The following is a 20,620-nucleotide window of genomic DNA, read 5'->3' on the forward strand; positions in this document are numbered from 1 at the left end:
TGGGACTTAGAACTACTTAAACCTAACTAACCTAAGGACATCACACACATCCATGCCCGAGGCAGGATTCGAACCTGCGACCGCAGCAGCAGCAGCGCGGTTCCCGACTAAGGCGCATAGAACTGCTCGGCCACAGCGTCCGGCAAATACTATTGCCTATACCAGTTTCTTTGGCGCTTCAGTATATGTATACTATTATTTAAAATAGTTGTCACTTGACAGGCAATGGGCTACAGGGCTCCTGCCACCAATAAACCGATGGCAGCCGGCGCTGTCGGCTGCCACTGGGTTGCCACTTCGCTCTGCTGAGCTGACCAAGGCACTGTGCCAGCCAGTCCTTAGCGAGCCGTTGTAGACGTGCGGGTGAGAGATTTGAGTGACTTGTAGCTTCGCGTGTTTACGATGTCTGATGAAAGCAGTCGCAAGAGAGGGAGGCCGAGGCTGCACACTCCTCGGAAACCTCCAGAACGTGGCGGACGTGGCGTCGTTATACGCAGTCAGGCGCGTGAATACGTGTGTTCCTTAAGGGAGAGAGAGAGGGATGCAGGAGGGCCTCTCGTTCCTTTGGATGAGGTGGCGGAGCGAACTGCAGCTGCTCTGCAAGTTAACGAACGATCAGTAATAAGAATCTGCAAGGAGAAATTCACGAAAGAAGGCTCAAGTGAATCATCTAAATTGGAGACACCTGGGAAAAAGAGGCGACTAGAGAAGAGGGTCACAAAACTTGGCTCTTTTCAGGAAGATGCCATTCGTCGTCAAATATACGCATTTTATTCCAGGAAGTAGTATCCAACACTCAAAAAACTACATGCTACCCTCACAGCGGCTGACCTGTTCCAGGGTAGTAAATCGTCTTTGTTACGACCCGCGAAAATGTTAGGATTCCGCTATAAATCCCTCTCTGGCAGAAAGTTACTAATAGAACGCTAAGATATTGCAGCCTCGCGATGCCGCTTTCTTAGAGAATTAGTGGTGACAAATTTTGATGATATCGTTTGGCTTGATGAAACGTGGGTGAATGCAGTACACAGTTTAAAAAAAGGCTGGACAGACGGTAGCGGTAGTATGGCAGCTCCGATCGGCAGAGGAAAAAGTATAATTGTAGCACATGCAGTAAATTCAAAAGGTTTCATTCCAAAATTGTCTGCTCCTATTCAGTTCAAATAAGACCTGCGACTACCACGAAGAGATGAGCCACAATACTTTCGTGAAATGGTCTGAAGACTGTCTGCTCCAGAACTTAACAAAAAACTCTATCATTGTTATGGATAACGCTCCTTAACACTCAGTAATACAAGATAAATCACCCACAAAGGCAACGAGGAAAAACGACTTTGTTAGCTGGTTACAGAAACATAAGGTACAGTTCGACAGTGATTTGACAAGCGCAGAATTATTAGAACTTGTATCGCAACACAAGCCGAAGAACCCGATTTACATTGTGGATGAAGTGGCAAAAAAATACGGGCATAAAGTGCTCAGATTGCCTCCTTACCATTGCCATTTCAACGCAATAGAGCAGATTTGGGCTCAGGTTAAACGGCATATTGCTGTGAAATTCACATTAACCGAAGTGGAACGTCTTTTGAAAGAGGCAGTTGAAATTGTGACATCGGATGACTGGCAAAAGGTAGTGCATCACGTGACACAGGACGCACGGGACAATGAAGGTATCTTACAACAAAGGGTCGAAGACTTGATTATATCTGTCAATACGAGCAGCGACACGGATAGTTCCACTGAAAAATGGGTTCAAATGGCTCTGAGCACTATGGGACTCAACTTCTGAGGTCATTAGCCCCCTAGAACTTAGAACTACTTAAACCTAACTAACCTAAGGACATCACACACATCCATGCCCGAGGCAGGATTCGAACCTGCGACCGTAGCGGTCTCGCTAGTTTCACTGACTGACTGACTGAATTAAACGGTGTTTTCGCATTGTCTGATTAGTGTGTAGTGTACTTTCTGCCATTAAATATTGTGTTTGTGAATTTATTTTGATTAATTCTTATTCTTGTTTTGAGACTAACAAGGGAACCTCCCCATCGCACCCCCCTCAGATTTAGTTATAAGCTGGCACAGTGGATAGCCCTTGAAAAACTGAACACTGATCAATCGAGGAAACAGGAAGAAGTCGTGTGGAACTATGAAAAACAAGCAAAATATACAAACTGAGTAGTTGATGTGGAACATAATTAACATCAAGGACCGCGTGAGCTAAGGAGCGCAGTGGTCCCGTGGTTAGCGTGAGCAAGTGCTGAACGAAAAGTCCTTGGTTCAAGTCTTCCCTCGAGTGAAAAATTTTAATTTTTTATTTTCAGTTTATGTGACAAACTCTTAAGTTTTCATCACTTTCTTGGGAGTGATTATCACATCCACAAGAAAGCCTAAATCGGGCAAGGTAGGAGAATGTTTTTACCCATTCGCCAAGTGTACAAGTTAGGTGGGTCGACAACATATTCCTGTCACGTGACGCACATACGCACAAGCCGTCACCAGTGTCGTATGGAATATATCAGACTTGTTTTCCTGTGGAGGAATCGGTTGACCTATGACCTTGCGATCAAATGTTTTCGGTTCCCATTGGAGAGGCACGTCCTTTCGTCTACTAATCGCACGGTTTTGCGATGCAGTCGCAAAACACAGACACTAAACTTATTACAGTGAACAGAGACGTCAATGAACGAACGGACAGATCATAACTTTGCGAAAATAAAGATAGTAAACTTTTCACTCTAGAGAAGATTTGAACCAAGAACCTCTCGTTCCGCAGTTGCTCACGCTAACCATGGGACCACGGGGCTCTTGAGCTCGTACAATCCTTGATGTTGGATATCTTGCGCATGGACTACTCAGTTTGTATATTTTGCTTATTATTTCATAGTTCCACACTACTTCTTCCTGTTTTCTCGATCGATCTGTGTTCAGTTTTTCAAGGCCTATCCACTGTGCCAGCTTATAACTAAATCTGAGGGGGGTGCGATGGGGAGGTTCCCTTGTAAGAAATACTGTTTGGCCAGCTCTCGGTCATCTCCTTACGGTAAGTTAGACTGAATTTTAATTCTATTTCATTTTGTATATACACCAAGATGATATTCAATGTGTGTAATAGTTTTCGAAATTTGAAATCTAAAGAAGAAAACTTTTCCGGCCGCGAAAATTTCTCATACTGCAATAGTTAATGTAACAGCGGCCATAATTAAAATTAAGAAAACATATTTGATATGCTTATAGAAACCACTGAGACCGATACTGTTTGTAAATTTAAAAATATTTATATGATATTTACAGGAGATAGAGATTTTAAACGTCATACTTGTTTCGAGTTCAGTACTGATAAGGTTGCTTAAAAACGCTGTTTTCAGAAATTTATATACAGGAAACGTAATGCACTACGGAAACTTTTAAGGATTCTTTGCCGAGTGCATTATTTTTGTAATGAATGGAAAAAAAAATATTTTGCTGTGACAGTAATAACGTGATAAGTTAGACGCTGTTTGCGAAATCGAGAATTTAAATGGTTTCAAACGAATTAACTTAACTCTTGTCCTAATTAAAATTAAGAGCAGATATTTGACAGATTGAGAGACATTGCAGAGATATACATCATATGTGGGTTTGAAATTTTTTGCTTACTTTTTGTAGAAGATACAGGCTTTAAAACGATTTTCTATCGCCGGGGGATAGAAACAGGGAAGGATGTAAGTTACGATCCCGAGTATTGCACACTACAGTCATTCGCCCTGTTGGGCACTCGTTTGCGAGTAATTGACGAAAAAAGTCGTAATTTTGTGTAATACTGGACAGCGCTAAAAAGTTGCGATTGTGGCGTGGTGTAATAGGTAGGATAGCATCTTCGCTTGTAGGAGATTGTGGGTTCGAATTTTTTCAGGTGTAGTATGTTCTTTTATTTTTAAATGTTCGTCGAAGTGACTTCGATTATCATTTTTATTCACTTAACTGATTTGTATGTAATCTTTTAATTCCATTCTTTTCCACATAATTTTAATCGTAGTATCAACTTCTTCATTTGCTCCCATTTTCCCTCCTATCATTCTTTCTGCACTTCAAATCTTTGTTCGTGTGTTTTTAATTAATTTTATGTACTAATTTCGATTTAATTTCTTTTAGCACCGTATTTTTTCATCCACATTATTGCGTTCATTATATCTATTTCTCATTTGATTGAATTTCGCTTTACTTATAAACCCGTCTTTAATTTGAATTTTCATCTGCGTTATTTTGTCCATGGTGAAATAGGTATTTAGGGCATGTTTTAAATGTTTGTGTATCGATAATCGTGCAAAAAAATTGCACCCCTTGTAACAAAAATAACCAGTGCGCAAATATAAATATATTGTTTCACCTTATGTTTTTAACTGATAGATAGAAATTATCAAATATTTGAATATTGGAAACGAAGTCCCATGCTACTTGACAGAGCGTAGGGGAACGATGCGGGAAACCCGCACCGCCGTACCAGGCAAGGTCCTAATGGAGGTGGTTTGCCGTTGCCTTCCTCCGAGCCAGTGTGCGATTTGCAGGGGGGGATTGAGGGGATTTCCCCCCCTCCGGATCAGACCATCCCCTCCACTGGTTTTAGTTTATACATCCCAACCTGGAATGTTTATTTCCCATGCACTGGAGTAAAACTTTACATATAATTTAAATTTGTGGAGCCGAGCACTGAAAGTTTTTAATACAGTCTTACTATTAATACTATTATTATGCTCGGTTATTAATTTTGAAGAAGTGTTATGTAGTAGGTAAGCATTTCAAAACATTTAGAACTAAATGACAAGACGATGCACGCCACATTTCCGTAGCGTGCCACAATGTTTGCAAGACGTCTCTCCAGCGTAAACGAGGCTTTCTAAGCCACGTCTGTATTGTATGGTGGATGTGATGTGTTGCGTACGAAACTAAAACCTGCAATCAGATCCAAACGGACGTGGAAAACTGTGAAGAGGTGTCATCCTTTAGCAAGATAACGCTCGCCCGCATTCTGCCAAACGGACAGCCGACGCAATAAAGGAGTTGAGATTCGAGGTGCTGGAACACCTACCACACAGTCCAGACCTGGCTCCAAGCGATTTTCACATGTTTGGACCCTTAACGGAAGCACTACAGGGGAGAAGATTTGACAGTGATGAAGACGTCATTGCTGCGGTGCAAAATTGGTTACAGATGCAACCGAAAAACGTATTTTCTGACGAAATAAAAAAACTCGTAAAACGTCGGGAAAACTGCATTGAAGTCCAGGGAGGTTACGTAGAAAAATAACGCATGTTTCAGTTTTCTATCATCAGAATAAGTACAGCTTTTCACAAATGTGCCTTTACTTTTTGAATTCCCCTCGTATACCTGTATGTGGATGATTTTGTAAATAAGCTTCACTTATAATGTACTTTTAAAGATATAACAAGGGATGGCTTTTCTGATAGTGCATACGCGTGAATAGTGAGTTTCGGAATTAACATCTATTTATAAATAACTGTTTAACCATGGGTAACGCCATGGTCAAAGCTAGTAACGTATATAATTTTATTAACCCCCTAAGACATCCCCCCCCCCCCCCCCCCCCCACTGGTAAAGCACAAATCGCACACTGCTCCGAGCGCAATGGGGATGAGTGACGATGATGAAGACGAACACAACAACACCCAGTCATCTCGAGGCAGTTGAAAATCCCCGATCCCGCCGGGAACCGAACCCGAGACCCCGCGCTCGGGATAAATTTATATCTACAAAAATTCCAATTAGACAAAAAAAATAAATGAAAAATTTGTTACGGTGATTAAAACGATTAGGCAAAGGAACAGCAATAAAAATTACATTTAAGCGAATTAATTGAATAGAAATAATGATCGAAATAATTTCGATAAAGTCCGCCTCCGTAGTGTAGCGGGAGCGTTACCGCCTACCACACAAGGAGCCCGGGTTCGATTCCCAGCAAGGGACTGGGTGTTGTGTGTCTTTCATTATCATTGACTCGCAAGTCGCCGACGTGGCGTCAACTAAAAAGGACTTACAATACGGCGGCCGAACTCCCCCGAATGGGGCCTCCCAGCCAACAATGCCATACGATCATTTCCATTTTCCATTTCGATAAAGACTTAAGGACCCTGACGAGATTCGAACCCACTATCTCCTGCATTTGAAAGTGTTCTCCTATCCATTACACAAGGTAACCACGCCACGTAATCCTAATTTTTCAACAATATTGAGCACCACGCAAATTTCCAAATTCTTTATTCGTCAATTAACTCGCAAAAGAGGACCCACCAGGATGAATGGCTGCAGTGTGTGATACCTGGGATCTTAACCTATGTACATCACCGTATAGATAGTTCCAGGAAGTCAATCGGACCGCTGTGGACCTCGTCTTCAGCAGAACCAAAAATACATAAAATTAAAAGTCGCCTCCCGCGCGATATGAAGTTGCAAATTAACTAATTGCAATTTTGTTTTTTCTTTCTTTTCATCGTTGCCACACCCTAACCCAACTTTTTTTATGGGTATTTTTGTACGAATCAGCAGTGTTAACCAGTCGTTTTCTTGTTGCTTGTTCCTCGTTTACAGATTCGGAAGTTGGCAAGTGCCTGCACGCGGCTGTGGAAAACTGTGATAGCGAGGCGGACCACTGCGTGCTGAAACGGGGCTCCAAAGCGACCATCACGATCGAATTCAGCCCCGGTAAGTAGGAGGACTGTTTATATTTTAGTAAATATCGGAAATCCGATATATCGATTTTTAAAAAACTATTACTGTCACCTCATTACATCTTAAGAAGTATCGATATATCGACATGTTGGGGGAGTGAATATCGACGTACCGGCCTATAAAGATATCGGCTGCACATTGTAAATATACTGCTGGTTTTAGAGCTGTATATTTATTTAAAGTACTGATTTATAATTAGTCTGTAAATCAACCGCTCAGTCCGGAACCGCGCGACTGCTACGGTCGCAGGTTCGAATCCTGCCTCGGGCATGGATGCGTGTGATGTCCAAAGGTTTGTTAGGTATAAGTAGTTCTAAGTTCTAGGGGACTGATGACCACAGATGTTAAGTCCCATAGTGCTCAGAGCCATTTTTTTGTAAATCAACAAGCTAGCGGCATGCCTGTTCCCCTTACAGCAAGAATTGGAAGAAAAACTACGCACGTTCACGCTTGGCGATAACCACTTAGCTAACAATGGTAACTCCATGCAAGTGTCACAACAAAGGGTGTCCGAAGGGTCCGTCGTTTGCTTCAGTCACATAACGGATTTGTCCGGAACACTTCGTGTCGACTTCCCTGTTTTCTCAGTTCTGCAAACGCCAGAGACCTAGCAGCTGTAGTGGCAAAATTGCGTGGTGACGCTAAACTTTGCAGTTTCTGTTGGTAGCGCCGGGCGCCGACTACGTCGCCATTTTCCCTCACACGCGTCCGCCCATCGCAGCGACAGACGCGTTTTTAGGCTTTTGTTCATCTTTTTTAGCAACTGTTATTCAAGAATGTCGATGTAAGGATATACGAGGGTTGTTATTTAAGTAAGGGCCGTTCGCGCGTATAGTCCCGTAGTTCGCGCGGACGCCGCAACAAGCCGCCGCGCCACTTGCCGGCATCCTTCCCGTTCACACTGATGCAAGTTGCAGCTCTGTAGCTGACGTGTACGCATCGCTGTGCTACTTTATTATGTTTACGATTATTGAATCGCCCGCCGTGTATGAGATACGGTCAGTGATACGTTTTTTGACCGCGAGAAGCCTATCAACTGCAGAAATTCATCGTCAGTTAACAGAAGTTTATGGCTTGAATGCAATGAGTGAAGGTAAAGTGCGTCAATGGGTTAGAGAGTTTAAAAATGGCCGTCAAAACGTCCATGACGAAGAGCGCTCAGGCCGGCCCTCTGTGATCACTGATGATTTGGTGGCTGCAGTCGAAACAAAGATTCGTGAGGACAGAAGATTCACAATTTCCACTCTTTCTTTGGAATTTCCACAAGTTTCGAGATCGGTTTTGTACTAAATTGTGTCTGAAAACCTAAACTTTAAGAAACTGTGTTCTCGGTGGGTACCCAGACTCCTCACAGAGGACCACAAGGGGAAGAGATTTGCCACCTCATTGGACTTTTTGATTCGTTACGAGGAAGAAGGGGATGACATGTTGAGTCAAATTGTCACAGGAGATGAAACATGGGTATCCCATATCACTCCCGAAAGCAAGCCACAATCGATGGAATGGCGACACACAACCTCACCCGTCAAGGTCAAAGACAAACAGACGCTGTCAAAGCGCAAGATTATGGAAACTGTGTTCTGGGACCGGCACGGTGTTTTGCTAGTGGACTTTATGCCACGAGGAACGACAATCAACTTAGATGCCTACTGTGCAACTCTAAAGAAGCTCCGCAGAGCAATTCAAAACAAAAGGCGCGGCATGCTGACAGAAGGAGTTTTGCTCCTGCACGATAACGCTAGGCCTCACACCTCTCAAAAGACTCGAGATTTGATTGATTTTTTTGGCTGGGAAGTTTTGGACCATGCACCATACAGCCCCGACCTTGCTCCTAGCGATTTTCACCTTTTCCGGTACCTGAAACACCATCTTGGCGGGCAGCGCTTCAATGACGACGATGAAGTGAAAGCGGCCGTGAACTCTTGGCTGTTGGAGCAGGCGGCCGAATTCTTTGAAGAGGGAATTAAAAACTTAGTTGTACGGTATGACAAGTGCTTAAATAAACAAGGCAATTATGTAGAAAAATAGGTAAAAGTGTGTAGAATCAGAAAATAAGTTTTTTTTAAAAAATATTTGTATCTTTTTTTTGAAAATAAAAGCGGCCCTTACTTCAACAACCCTCGTAGCACACTACTTGCGTTATAAACTTTTTTCGTCACGCAACTGGCGTTTTGTTTCTTCCAATCGGAAATGATGTTGTTCCATTCATACCGCCACCCTCCAGTACAATAGGAGTCCTTCTTTTGCGCCACAATACTAGCTTCGCACAGTCAAAGATAAAGCTGGATGTGATGAAAGCTCACACAGTGAAAGTAAAATTATGTTCTACTGCAATTTCAAAAGAACAACTTCAAATATTTTCCGAAAATTTTGAAAAGATATAATACAAAATAAAAATATCAGCACTGGATATTGCCTTTTTTATATCGATATATCGGTGGTAAAAGTGCTGCAGGCATATATCGACACTTACTGAAAAAATATCGATGTATCTGTGGTGTCACCGCCAGACACCACACTTGCTAGGTGGTAGTGCCCCCGTGTCGCCACTGTGTGATCGCAGACCGAGCGCCACCACAAGGCAGGTCTCGAGATACGGACTAGCACTCGCCCCAGTTGTACGGACGACTTTGCTAGAGATGCACACTGACGAAGCCTCGCTCATTTGCAGAGCAGATAGTTAGAATAGCCTTCAGCAAAGTCAATGGCTACGACCTAGCAAGGCGCCATTAGTAACATTGCATGTATCTAAAGAGTCTCACTTGTATCGCCACAATCTCCAGATGTACCAAAAGGATGGATTAAAGTTAAGTACTCCAGGAGCGACGTACTTTTCTTTATAGCATTCATTACGTATCTTGTTTCAGACCTCACGCCATCCTGCTTTAGCTTAGCGCGTGCCTTTCGGCTTCCTCTCATTGTGTCTAGGCTGTCTTGTCTAGACACAACAGTATCGATATATTATGAACAGCCCCTGTGATTAGTCCGCATGCAACGCTTATCTTTGTCGAGTGAACGAGGACCACAACTACAGCAAACATGATTATATTTTAGACTTGGTTGTTTTGTCAAGAGATGCTGCCCAAAAACACTCCTTGACGTTTAATGTTATTTTAATGTGATCTTGCTGATGTTAAGGAAGGAATATATTTTTGTTTGTATTGCACTTGCAGTTCAATAAAAATCACATGGGGGGCTAAGTATCTTGCTGAAAGTGTACGAGGTGCGGCTAGAAAAAAACCGGACTGATGCTGGAAAAAACATTTATTTACAATTATTTACAATTTCATGTTATCTCCTTCAATGTACTCTCCTCCTCGGTCTCTACACCGCTCCATACGAATTTTCCACTGTTCATAGCAATGCTGCAGATCATTTTCGGTAAGTCCATACATTACTTCCGTCGCTTTTTCTTTTACTGCTTCAACAGTCTCAAATCTAGTTCCTTTCAAAGCTGACTTGACTTTAGGGAAAAGAAAAAAGTCACAGGGGGCCAAATCAGGTGAGGAGGGTGGATGATCTAAGATGGGAATGTTGTGTTTTGCCAAAAACGTCTTCACTGACAACGCACTGTGAGCTGGGGCATTGTCTTGGTGAAGGATCCATGACTTTTTTCTCCACAAATCGTTCCGTTTTCTCCGTACTCGCTCACGTAGGGTAGCCAGGACGCTAATGTAGTAATGCTGATTCACTGTTTGTCCCTCTGGTACCCAATCAATGTGCACAATCCCTTTGATGTAAAAAAAAAACAATCATCATTGCCTTGAATTTCGATTTTGACATTCGTGCTTTTTTTTGTCGTGGAGAACCAGGAGTTTTCCAATGCATCGATTGGCGTTTAGTTTCGGGATCGTAAGTAAAAAACCACGATTCATCGCAAGTAATAACATTTTGTAAGAAGGTGGGATCACTTTCAATGTTTTCCAGGATGTCAGAACAAATCATTCTTCGGCGTTCCTTCTGTTCAATTGTGAGACACTTTGGAACCATTTCTGAACACACTTTGTTCATGTTGAAACTTTCATGAAGAATCTGCCTAACACTTTCCTTGTCAACTCCTGTTAACTCAGACACTGCTCTGATTGTTAAACGGCGATCTTGTCGAACAAGTTTACCGATTTTTTCAATGTTTGCATCAGTTTTTGTTGACAATGGTCTGCCAGTGCGAGTGTCATCACTGGTGTCTTCGCGGCTATCTTTAAATCGTTTAAACCACTCAAACACTTGTGTTCGCGATAAACAATCATCGCCGTACACTTGTTGTAACATTACAAACGTTTCACTTGCAGATTTTCCTAGTTTGAAACAAAATTTGATGTTAACACGCTGTTCTTTCTGTACACTCAATATTTTCCGACGCACAGACAAAACGTCAACTACTTAAAACAGACGCCACGGGCAGACTGAGTGCAGGAGGCAGATGAAACTCGAGCAGTAGGCGGAGCGAGAGTCACGTGACAGGCCACGCGACTTTCAGCCTTATTGCATTCGTTTTATTGTTTCACCAGTACTAGTCCGGTTTTTTTCTAGCCACACCTCGTACACTATGAGAATCGACATAGTAAAACAATTTTCAGGTTTTTAATTTCGAACAGCAACCAGCCACATGTATCTTCCTGGGGACGAAACGCATAAAAAATAGAAACTTTACCTATTTTTAAATGCAAAACTTCTTGTTTATTTTATTGCACAAAACCAGTACCATCTGCAAAGCGAAGCTCTAGGAGAGTAAGGAAACCTGTAAGAGTCATCTGGAGATGGGTTTGTAATCAACAAGAAACCGCTAATGGTTTGATTTAAATAAAAATTTTTAAAATCGTACTTGTGACACGTTGCTGTAATTATAAATCACAGATGAGGTGTAGTCATAGAATTTTAATTATCACTAATATTAGTGATTAATGAAAACCACCTAAGGTGTAATATTGTAGAGTGAACCAAAAAAATTGCGACAAACTTCGAGGGAAGATACAAGACGAATTAGACAAAATTTCCAGTTGGTGTGATGAATGGCAGCTAGCCCGAAGTGATAGTTAATGCGGATGAATAGGCAGAACAAACCTGTAATGTTCGAATACAGTATTGCTGGTGTCCTGCTTGACACAGTCAGGTCGTTTGAATATCTGGGCGTAACGATGCAAAGCGATATCAGGTGGGACGAGCATGTCCGAACTGTGGTAGACATGGCAAAAGTCCGACTTCGATTTTTAGGAGAATTTTAGGAAAGAGTGGTACACCTGTAAGGGAAACCGCATATAGGACGATGGTGGGACCTATTCTTGAGTACTGCTCGAGTGTTTGGGATCCGTATGAGGTCGGATTGCAGAAAGACATCGAAGCGGTTCAGAAGCGAGCGGTTAGATATGTTACCGGTAGATTCTAACAAGACGTAAGTGTTACGGAGATGCTTCGGGAACTGAAGTGGGAATCCCTGGAGGAAAGGCGACGTTCTTTTCGAGAGACACTACTGAGAAAATTTAGAGAACCGGAATTTGAAGCTGACTGCTGAACGATTGTAGTGCTGCCAACATACATCGCGCATAAGGTCCACGATGATAAGAGAAATTAGTGCTCGTATGGAGGCGTACAGACAGTCGTTTTTCCCTCGCTCTGTTTGCGAGTGGAACAGGAAGGGAAATTACAAGTAGCGGTAGAGCGTACCCTCCGCCACGCACTGTACGCTGGCTTGCGGAGTATCCGTGTAGATGTAGATGTTGTAGAGGGCGTGTTGAGAAACAAGTTGAAGATAGGAAGCTGTGCCGTCACCCAGCGACGATACAGAACGTCGAAGCTATAGGCGCTGGAACCTACCACTACGCCATCCATTCGGCAGCAAACGTGCCTTTGTACACTGGCAGCCCATAGACGGACTGACTGACACGATCGCAAAGATGGAGCTGGCTGCTATAGAGGCAGGCCTTGTCTCTTATTAACGTGATACCTGTGCCCTTGGTGCATCTCGGTTTTAGACCTGGGTTTCCATCTGAAGTTTATTTTTCTTCTGTATACTGTAATACACTGGAGATTACAGAGCGTTCCAGGAGAAAAAATAAACTGTGAATAGAAAGAAACCTGTGTGTGAAACCAGCATCCATCAAGGAAACATCGTATCGCATTAAAAGGAGACAAGGCCTTACTATGCAGCAGATAGCTCCGTCTTCTCCATCTTCGGGCGTGGTAATCAGTCGTCATCATTTAACATACAACATTGCGAGGCCTATGAAGTCACGTTTGCTGCCTAAGGGCGGCCTAGCGGTAGGAGCAGGTGCGTATAACTTCGACGTTCTGTAGCTTCGTTGACGTTTCTGGACACGGGTTCCTATCTTCGATTTGTTTCTCAAGACACTCGTAAGTATGTCGCAAAATTTCTACGACACCCTGTATATTTATTATGTTTCGACCAGTTTCGTTCGTCATCAGGTCGCTGAGTTGCGCCATTATCATGAGATAATCGGTCTGGTAGTCGTATGTAACAATCGAGATAAAAATTACGGAAACAACAAGGCATGCTCTGTACATCCTGACAACCAGACCATTTAAAGGCTGATACTTTCTTTCACAACTTGGCAGCCTGATGATGTTCTAAGAACGGAATCAGTTGTAGCACAATAAATGTGTAATAATGCAAGTGTGATGAGGTTTGGTTCGTGGGGCGCTCAACTGCGCGGTCATCAGCGCCCATACAAAGTCCCAAGTTTTACACAGTCCAATTTTTTTCGCAGTCCAATCTATCCACTGTCGCGAATGATGATGATGATGATGATGATGATGATGATGATGGGATGATGATGATGATGATGATGATGGGATGATGGGATGATGATGATGATGATGATGAAATGAGGACAACAACACAAATATCCAGTCCCCAGGCAGAGAAAATCCCCAACCCAGCCGGGAATCGAACCCGGTACCCCGTGATCCAGAGGAAACAACGCTAGCCGCTAGACCACGAGCTGCGGGCATGGTGCAGGCGTGGTGGTTTTCATTAATCATTGATATTAGTGGCAATCAGCTATGGTGTTCAACATGATCAAGATTCCATTTGGGAAGAGATGAGGTTCTGGCGAAATACAGCTGTGGGGACAGATCGTGAGTGGTGATTTGACCTCGGTTGGTAGACCACTTGCCCGCAAAAGGCAATGGTCCTCGGTTCAAGTCCTGGTCCAGCACAAAATTTGATCTGTTAGGAAGTTTGGTGATTAATCTTAATCTTGAAAAAGTCAAGCTGCGACGCTGAAACTTAGTGAGGCAGAAGTCTGCATTTTGGCTGTTTAGGAACCGTTCCACCTCGAAAATCGCCTCGCATCTTTCTGTAATTGTCTGCCACGCAATGCTTTTATTCATCTGAGGAAAATGTTACTGTGTTGCATGTCAGGAGAATTCGGAGGGTGAGGCCAGATTTGACAGCCCAAAGAAGCACCATGTGTGATTACCTCCTAACACCCTATCCAACCGAATCAGTGCATATATCCAGTCCAGAGAGGGATATTGATAAGTCGGCCCATATTGCCAAGTTCTTTGTGAAATTACTCGATGTTGTAATCACTGAAATAACATCACATGCCTTCTCGAGCAGTGAACTTTCATTTCGTTTCCTCCTCGCATCTGAGTGGTTCGCTTTTTTTCTGTCACACACTGAAATTATAGCACTCTGCAATGCAAATGAAACGTATAGAACGCCTGATAGTGGTAAATGAGGTGTATGCCCTGGCATGTAATGTATGAATGTATATGTAGATGTGCACATCCCATCAAAGGTTTGGAATAACATAGAGTTTACTACAATAACTTCTTATAGTACACCCATTTAGATTTTTACAATGCTTTATTAACAAAATTAACATAATTCCTTCTGAAAACAAGAACGATTTTGGCTGGTTATAAAAAATCATTACAAAACAGAGTAGGCTATCTTCTAAGTGTACATCCTGAAAACAAAAAATCTTTATCTCTCGATGATGATTATGTCTTTAGTAGTCAGTATGTCCTCCCAGTACACGGCATGCTCTGGACTAGACTGTCAAGTTTATCTTGGAATGAGGTACCACTCCTCAACGGCATCTCCAGTGAGGTCCTGAAGATTATCAGTTGGATTCGGACGGCGTGCAATGGCCACCTTCAACAGGTCCCATGCATGCTCAGTTGCATTTATGGCTGTGGACTGTACTGGCCAATGCATTCGCTTGATGATGCAACTCTGAAGATGCCAAGACACTGTTAGAGTACAGTGCCGTCTCGCATTGTCATCGACTAGGATGAAATTGTCACCGACTTCACGTCTTAAAGCCTTACAATCTTTTGTAGGACCTATTGGAGGTATCAGGGACCAGTCAAATTGCCGTAGACGGGAATTAGAGGGGTCTCCTGTCCCACCATTTTTGCCGCACTGAACATTACACTTCGACCTGCAAAAGGATGGTTTTTCTCGACGTATTGGCGTTCCTGGTGCCGTCAAGCGCTTCTCAAAATCGTAACACGTCCAGTGTCCGATCGCCAAACATTCATCGTCTCGTCAGCAAACATGGCATTACTCCAATCTGTATTGGTCCAGTGTTGATGTGCAAGAGCTCAGGGCCTTCGACTGGGTCGGTTCCATTGCTTCAGTGCAGAATTTCGCATTGGTCTTCTGGAATGAAGACCACCCTGATGCAATCTTCTATGCATTGTTTGGTCTGAGATGCGAATCCCTGTTGCCCGGGAGAAATCATATCCAATATTTCTGGCACGTGATGTCGGATGTCTGCGAGCCAGTAATTGGAGGAAACGATCGTGCATTGGTGTTGTCATACGAGGTCTATCTATCTCTCCGTACTTTCTCCACATCTTAGACACTCCACTTCTTGCTATGTATGACCTGCTGAAAGTAAAGCCACTATCCTGACTCTATGAAAGTGTTGCACGCTTCCACATGACATGTTACTGCAGTGCTGAACACAAACTGAATGAAGTTGTTGTTGATACCAGGCTGTTAGCGACGTGCCACTGCGGTAGCGGTATGTTTACATGAATGGGAAACGGTCATAAAGCAAGCCAGTAGCAAACACCCTCCAGTGTATGGACTCTAACTGGATAACGCGTGAAGCGCCTAGATCAGTGAGACTTCTAGTATCGTAGACTACATTTTACGACACTATTCTAAACTTCTGATAAGCAGTGTATATGTAGATGTATATGGCAGTTCTTTGCTGGATTCCAAGAGATTAGAAAACACCGTAACGACGTCCTAATGGGAGGTGGGTAGACGAAATTACAGATCACAGATGCGTACTGCTGAAGAAAACCGGAAGAGGACTGTAACCGAAGTGGATATCAAATTTCTGAGGATGGTAATAACAAAGAAGATTAATTACGGAATGTACTGTATCGAAATAGGATCAAAAAAAAAAAAGGGCAGTGGCAAATGTCGTTTGCATGGCAAAGCAAAGTGTATTCTATTATTATCCTAGGTCCAGAAGCACGCAGCTGTGTAAGCTGATAGGGAGCCGTGGACGGTATTTGATATCGACCAGGGAGTCAGCTGCCCAAATAGAATCGGTCAACAAGACAGGTTCTAAATTCGGAGTGCGGACGTTGCTGTGTGTGCATGATATCAGGGAGAAGGTGCTCAAGGTTCATTTGGTGAAGCAATGACCTCGACACTGTTCTGGAAACAGGCATTTCTTTCTACGAGGACAGGTAGAAGTTTTTCATAAAAGTGTTAAATATTGTCGCGATGTGTGCTGCATGTAATGTTGAGTAGCAACTAGTGCCATTGGCTGACGTGCTGTGTTCCTCATATATGTTTTTTTTATTTATCATTTCTATAAGTTTCTCGATATTTCTTATGTTTTTAATGTGTGCAGATTCTGGAATATTCGATGTCTGTATTAATATCAGCACTCTCCATCCAGCAGGCAGTTCTGTTCTGCCTGTACGTTAGATCCATCATAAACGTGGTTTCGGTGCTAATCATTGCACTTCATTGGCTACCCTGCTTTCTGATTTGGACTTGATTTTGGTTCCGAAGTTACAATGTCATCGGTTTGCAGAAAGACTACATACTCGTTCTCAATATGACCTTCACTGAGTCCAATTAATTTCGCCCGGAGACATCACATCTTTCCCTCGGAAAATCAAATTGTTTCGCAACTCTGAATAGTTTGCGTTTAGGTAATAGGAAACCTTCTCATTTATCAGTGAAAGAAATGTGAGGATCTGCTAAGTGAAGCTGAGTTTGACTTTATGAAATGAAAATGGCATCAGAGAGGTGGTTATAGCGTTACCTTGATAATGGTGCCGAGGCTTCAGAGAAATCGAACACTTTCGTAGGAATTGTTGCCGTACCAAAGCGTTCGTCCGTCTAAAGTGATTTAAGATGTGCTGGACTGGGACTCGAATACGGAACCTTTGCAATTCTCGTGCACCTGTTCTACCGACTGAGTTACCGAGGTACTGCTCATGACCCGCCCACACAGTTACACTTCCACCACTCCAAAACTCGCAGAAGTTCTTCATACCTTGCGGGATGAGCACTACTTAACACTTTAAGTGAATAGACTTTAAGTGTGAAGACCATTCGTCATAAATGCTGTTATTGCTTTATTTACCGCAAACAATTGATTGTACTTGTATTAATATATTCGCAATAAGTACGGTTTTTATGTTCCTAAGCTGGTAAGCTTGAGATACCAGTGAACAAGTGAGTATTGGTATGAATGGTCACCGATACTCTTTAAGGCATTCGTCTTCAGAACTGCTTTTGTGTTCAAATAGCACTTGTGACTTATGGATTTGCGTTTCTGAAGTCTTTTGATACAAGCGACATATAAGTTCACAGTAAAATTAGCGACATTATAAAGTACAAAATCAATACTGGAGTCTCTTGTAAGCATATATGTAGGTAGTATTATTTCGCGCCGTACATGTATGCAAATAGACTGGCTGAATTCAGCTCCAGGTTATAGCCAGTCTTACTGATTGTGTGCTGTGAAATTCTTCTTGCAGGTAATATTGTTTCACAAATTATCCCTAAAATATAAGTCACTGAGATAATACAAATTTATTTTCGCTGATAATGCACATGTAGGAAGATTAATGAAAATAAGCAACATGTCAAAAACATTTGCGCAGTTTCAACAGTCAAAAGTAGGATCAGCAACCCTTTTATTTCAAGAGACGTTTATCAGAAATCTGTCACGTTTGCAGTACGTATATTTTGGTGGCTAGTTTCGAAACTACTGGTTCAGTCTCACTATACAATTCATAATCCAGCTGAAGCTGATTCTCACTTGTATAATGATCATATGTACATTGTGACATGTATCTACCGTCATTGTGTGATGCATGTATTGCAAATTTGATGGTTACCATTAAGATCAGATACTTTTACTACAGCCTTAGTAGGTCAGGTTTGACAATTAATCACTCGGTGCGAAATCACATGTACTGTAACTATGACGAATTTGCTATAAACTCTTCATGACGGAAAACAGTTTATGCACACACTTGAATGTAATAGGCATATTATTTCCTCGTTTTTGGTTGGTTTTTATAGTTGGTGGGATCATTATGAAATATTCTTTTTAGATCTGTAGCTATGACTTAATTGGAGTGGCATAGTTCATTGGCGGGTGAAGTTCTGGTTGATCGTGTAACGAACTGCTTGGAAGAGGTTACAGAGAAGCACGCAGAAGACTGAAAATTTAGAGGAGACTGTGAAGTACATGATGTAGTTACTACTTCTACAGTTCAAACACTACTATAATAATTGGTGGTGGTCTGGGTAACACACTATCAAGTTGACCAGTAGGTGGAAAATACTATAGATGCAGCGGCTAGGCATGACTGTGTGTCTGTGCATTTGATTAAAGTGTTGAAACTAATTGTTGTACTGAAGTGACTGCAAATGTTGGGCTCTGAGCGCTATGGGACTTAACATCTGAGGTCATCAGTCCCCTAGAAGTTAGAACTACTTAAACCTAACTAACCTAAGGACATCACCCACATCCATGCCCAAGGCAGTATTCGAACCTGCGACCATAGCAGCCACGCGGTTCCTGAATGAAGCGTCTAGAACCGCTCGGCCACCACTGCCGGCCTGCGAATGTTGATTTACTATATATGCGTGGTATAAAGTTGGTTGTGAACTCCGTTCTTTCGGGGAATTGTATTGTCACTTCTTTCTATATACAGAGTAGCCTGTCCAATGACACAGGCCTACCTTTAAGATCAGCCACACTTCGCCCCCAATAAATTTTAAGCTAGGATTCTTAATTACATATTCGTTCTAGTGGCTGAGTGCAAATAACGCATCTGCTATTGTATTTCAGAAGAGTTTAGGCGTATGCCACTAGCACGTGCAAAAAATGCCAGCTACTCCAAAACCAATTTACTGTGCTTGTCATCGATATTACTACACGTGGGAATTGGTGAAAAGTTATTACTCGTCAGCGCTTACGTTATCCCTGATAGCAAAGGTGAACTGACCAAACTTTGTGCCCAGTCATTTTAAAATGACATCCAAACACGACCTCTAACAGCACGCTACTAAGCAAATCAGCAATCCAGTAACTCTTACGTGAATTTTATACACGTAATGTCACGCTTACTGTGACGTTATCAATTAAAATATTTACTATTTCCACCTCTTTGAGTAACTTCACGATTCGAGATAACTACTGCTGCAGCTGGTTATTTATCTAAAAAAAATGCCATCGGTCGGTAAGATGATCTACAGCGGAGCGCGTCAAATTACTACGAAAAACTTAAGAGTACATCAACACACGTATTAAATATTTACCGTAGCTGCTATTAATCTTACTTACGTTAAGTACCGACTTAACAAAATATCTCAAACATTAAATGCCAACTTGTCAGTTTTTACGAGAGTTCCGATTGTAACAGTAACAGCTCTAATTTTATCATAAACCAGCGATAGCACGGATGTAAAAAAAAAAAAAAAAAAAAAAAAAAAAAAAAAAAAAAAAAAAAAAAAATGGAGATGGTGCAATATTGCAATATACTTACGCTGTACATTGTTTTGAAGCCAGTGTGAGCGGGGCTTGCCGCCATCTTAAATAGGGCAAAACATTAGCAGACTACTGTTTGCGATTGCTTCTTGTTCTTTATTTCTGTCAAGTGCACGCATCAGCTGTTTTAAATACCGAAAATTACAGAGCTTACGTGCATAACACGGTGTAAGAAACGAAATTTTGAACGTTTTTCTGTTCTTCAATCTGTATTTGCTGGGGTAATACGACACATTTGGCCTCGTTAAAGTCGCTTGTTTTTTGTTGAAATGTCTCGAATAACCTAGAAGAGAAGGATGTGATATCAAAAGCATGCTTTGGTAATGTATTTTTTTTTTCAATTTTACTATGTTCGTATCGATAGCAAATGAAGCAGGAACATCGAAACCATTGCTTGTTTGCTTACTGTTACTGATTATTGTTCGTTATAATTTCAGATTTCAACTCGTAAGCACACATTTGATGTTCACGATTGCAAAAAAACTTACCTACGTGTTCTCTGTTAGCACATAAGCGTGTGCAATGAGAAAAGAAACAAGGCATGCTATCAAATCTTGTGCATATCAACAAAGAGAACGCTTACTGAAATGTCAAAGAAACAAAACTGCACAGGGGTATACCTCCATGCAGAATAGAGTTCTTGTTTTATTACATTGTCAGTGCAATAGTCTAACTGTAGTTTACACATCTTCTCACTTTGAAACCTTACTTATGATGCATCATCATTCAGTGTTTGTCCACTATAGTAATTTACAACGTTAAAAAAAGAAAAATATAATTTTTAAACATCTTCCAGCGTTGTGGAATGCTGTAAATGTAGTTAAGGGAATGGTCTCAAACGCTTAAGATTCTATAAAATGGGTATTTTGCTTTAACATGTATGT

General features: G+C 41.9%; 1 protein-coding gene across 1 annotated transcript in view; it reads left to right on the forward strand.

Moving 5' to 3' along the window:
• Positions 1-20,620, forward strand: part of LOC124551325 (NPC intracellular cholesterol transporter 2 homolog a-like) — a 96,899-nt gene that overhangs the window by 22,881 nt on the left and 53,398 nt on the right. Inside the window, exon 2 of the mRNA XM_047126336.1 lies at positions 6,586-6,699. Within this exon, the coding sequence (XP_046982292.1) occupies positions 6,586-6,699 (114 nt within the window). The remainder of the gene's footprint in view (positions 1-6,585; positions 6,700-20,620) is intronic.

This window comes from Schistocerca americana, chromosome 9 (assembly GCF_021461395.2).
Source record: "Schistocerca americana isolate TAMUIC-IGC-003095 chromosome 9, iqSchAmer2.1, whole genome shotgun sequence".
Classification (NCBI taxonomy): Eukaryota; Metazoa; Arthropoda; class Insecta; order Orthoptera; family Acrididae; genus Schistocerca; species Schistocerca americana.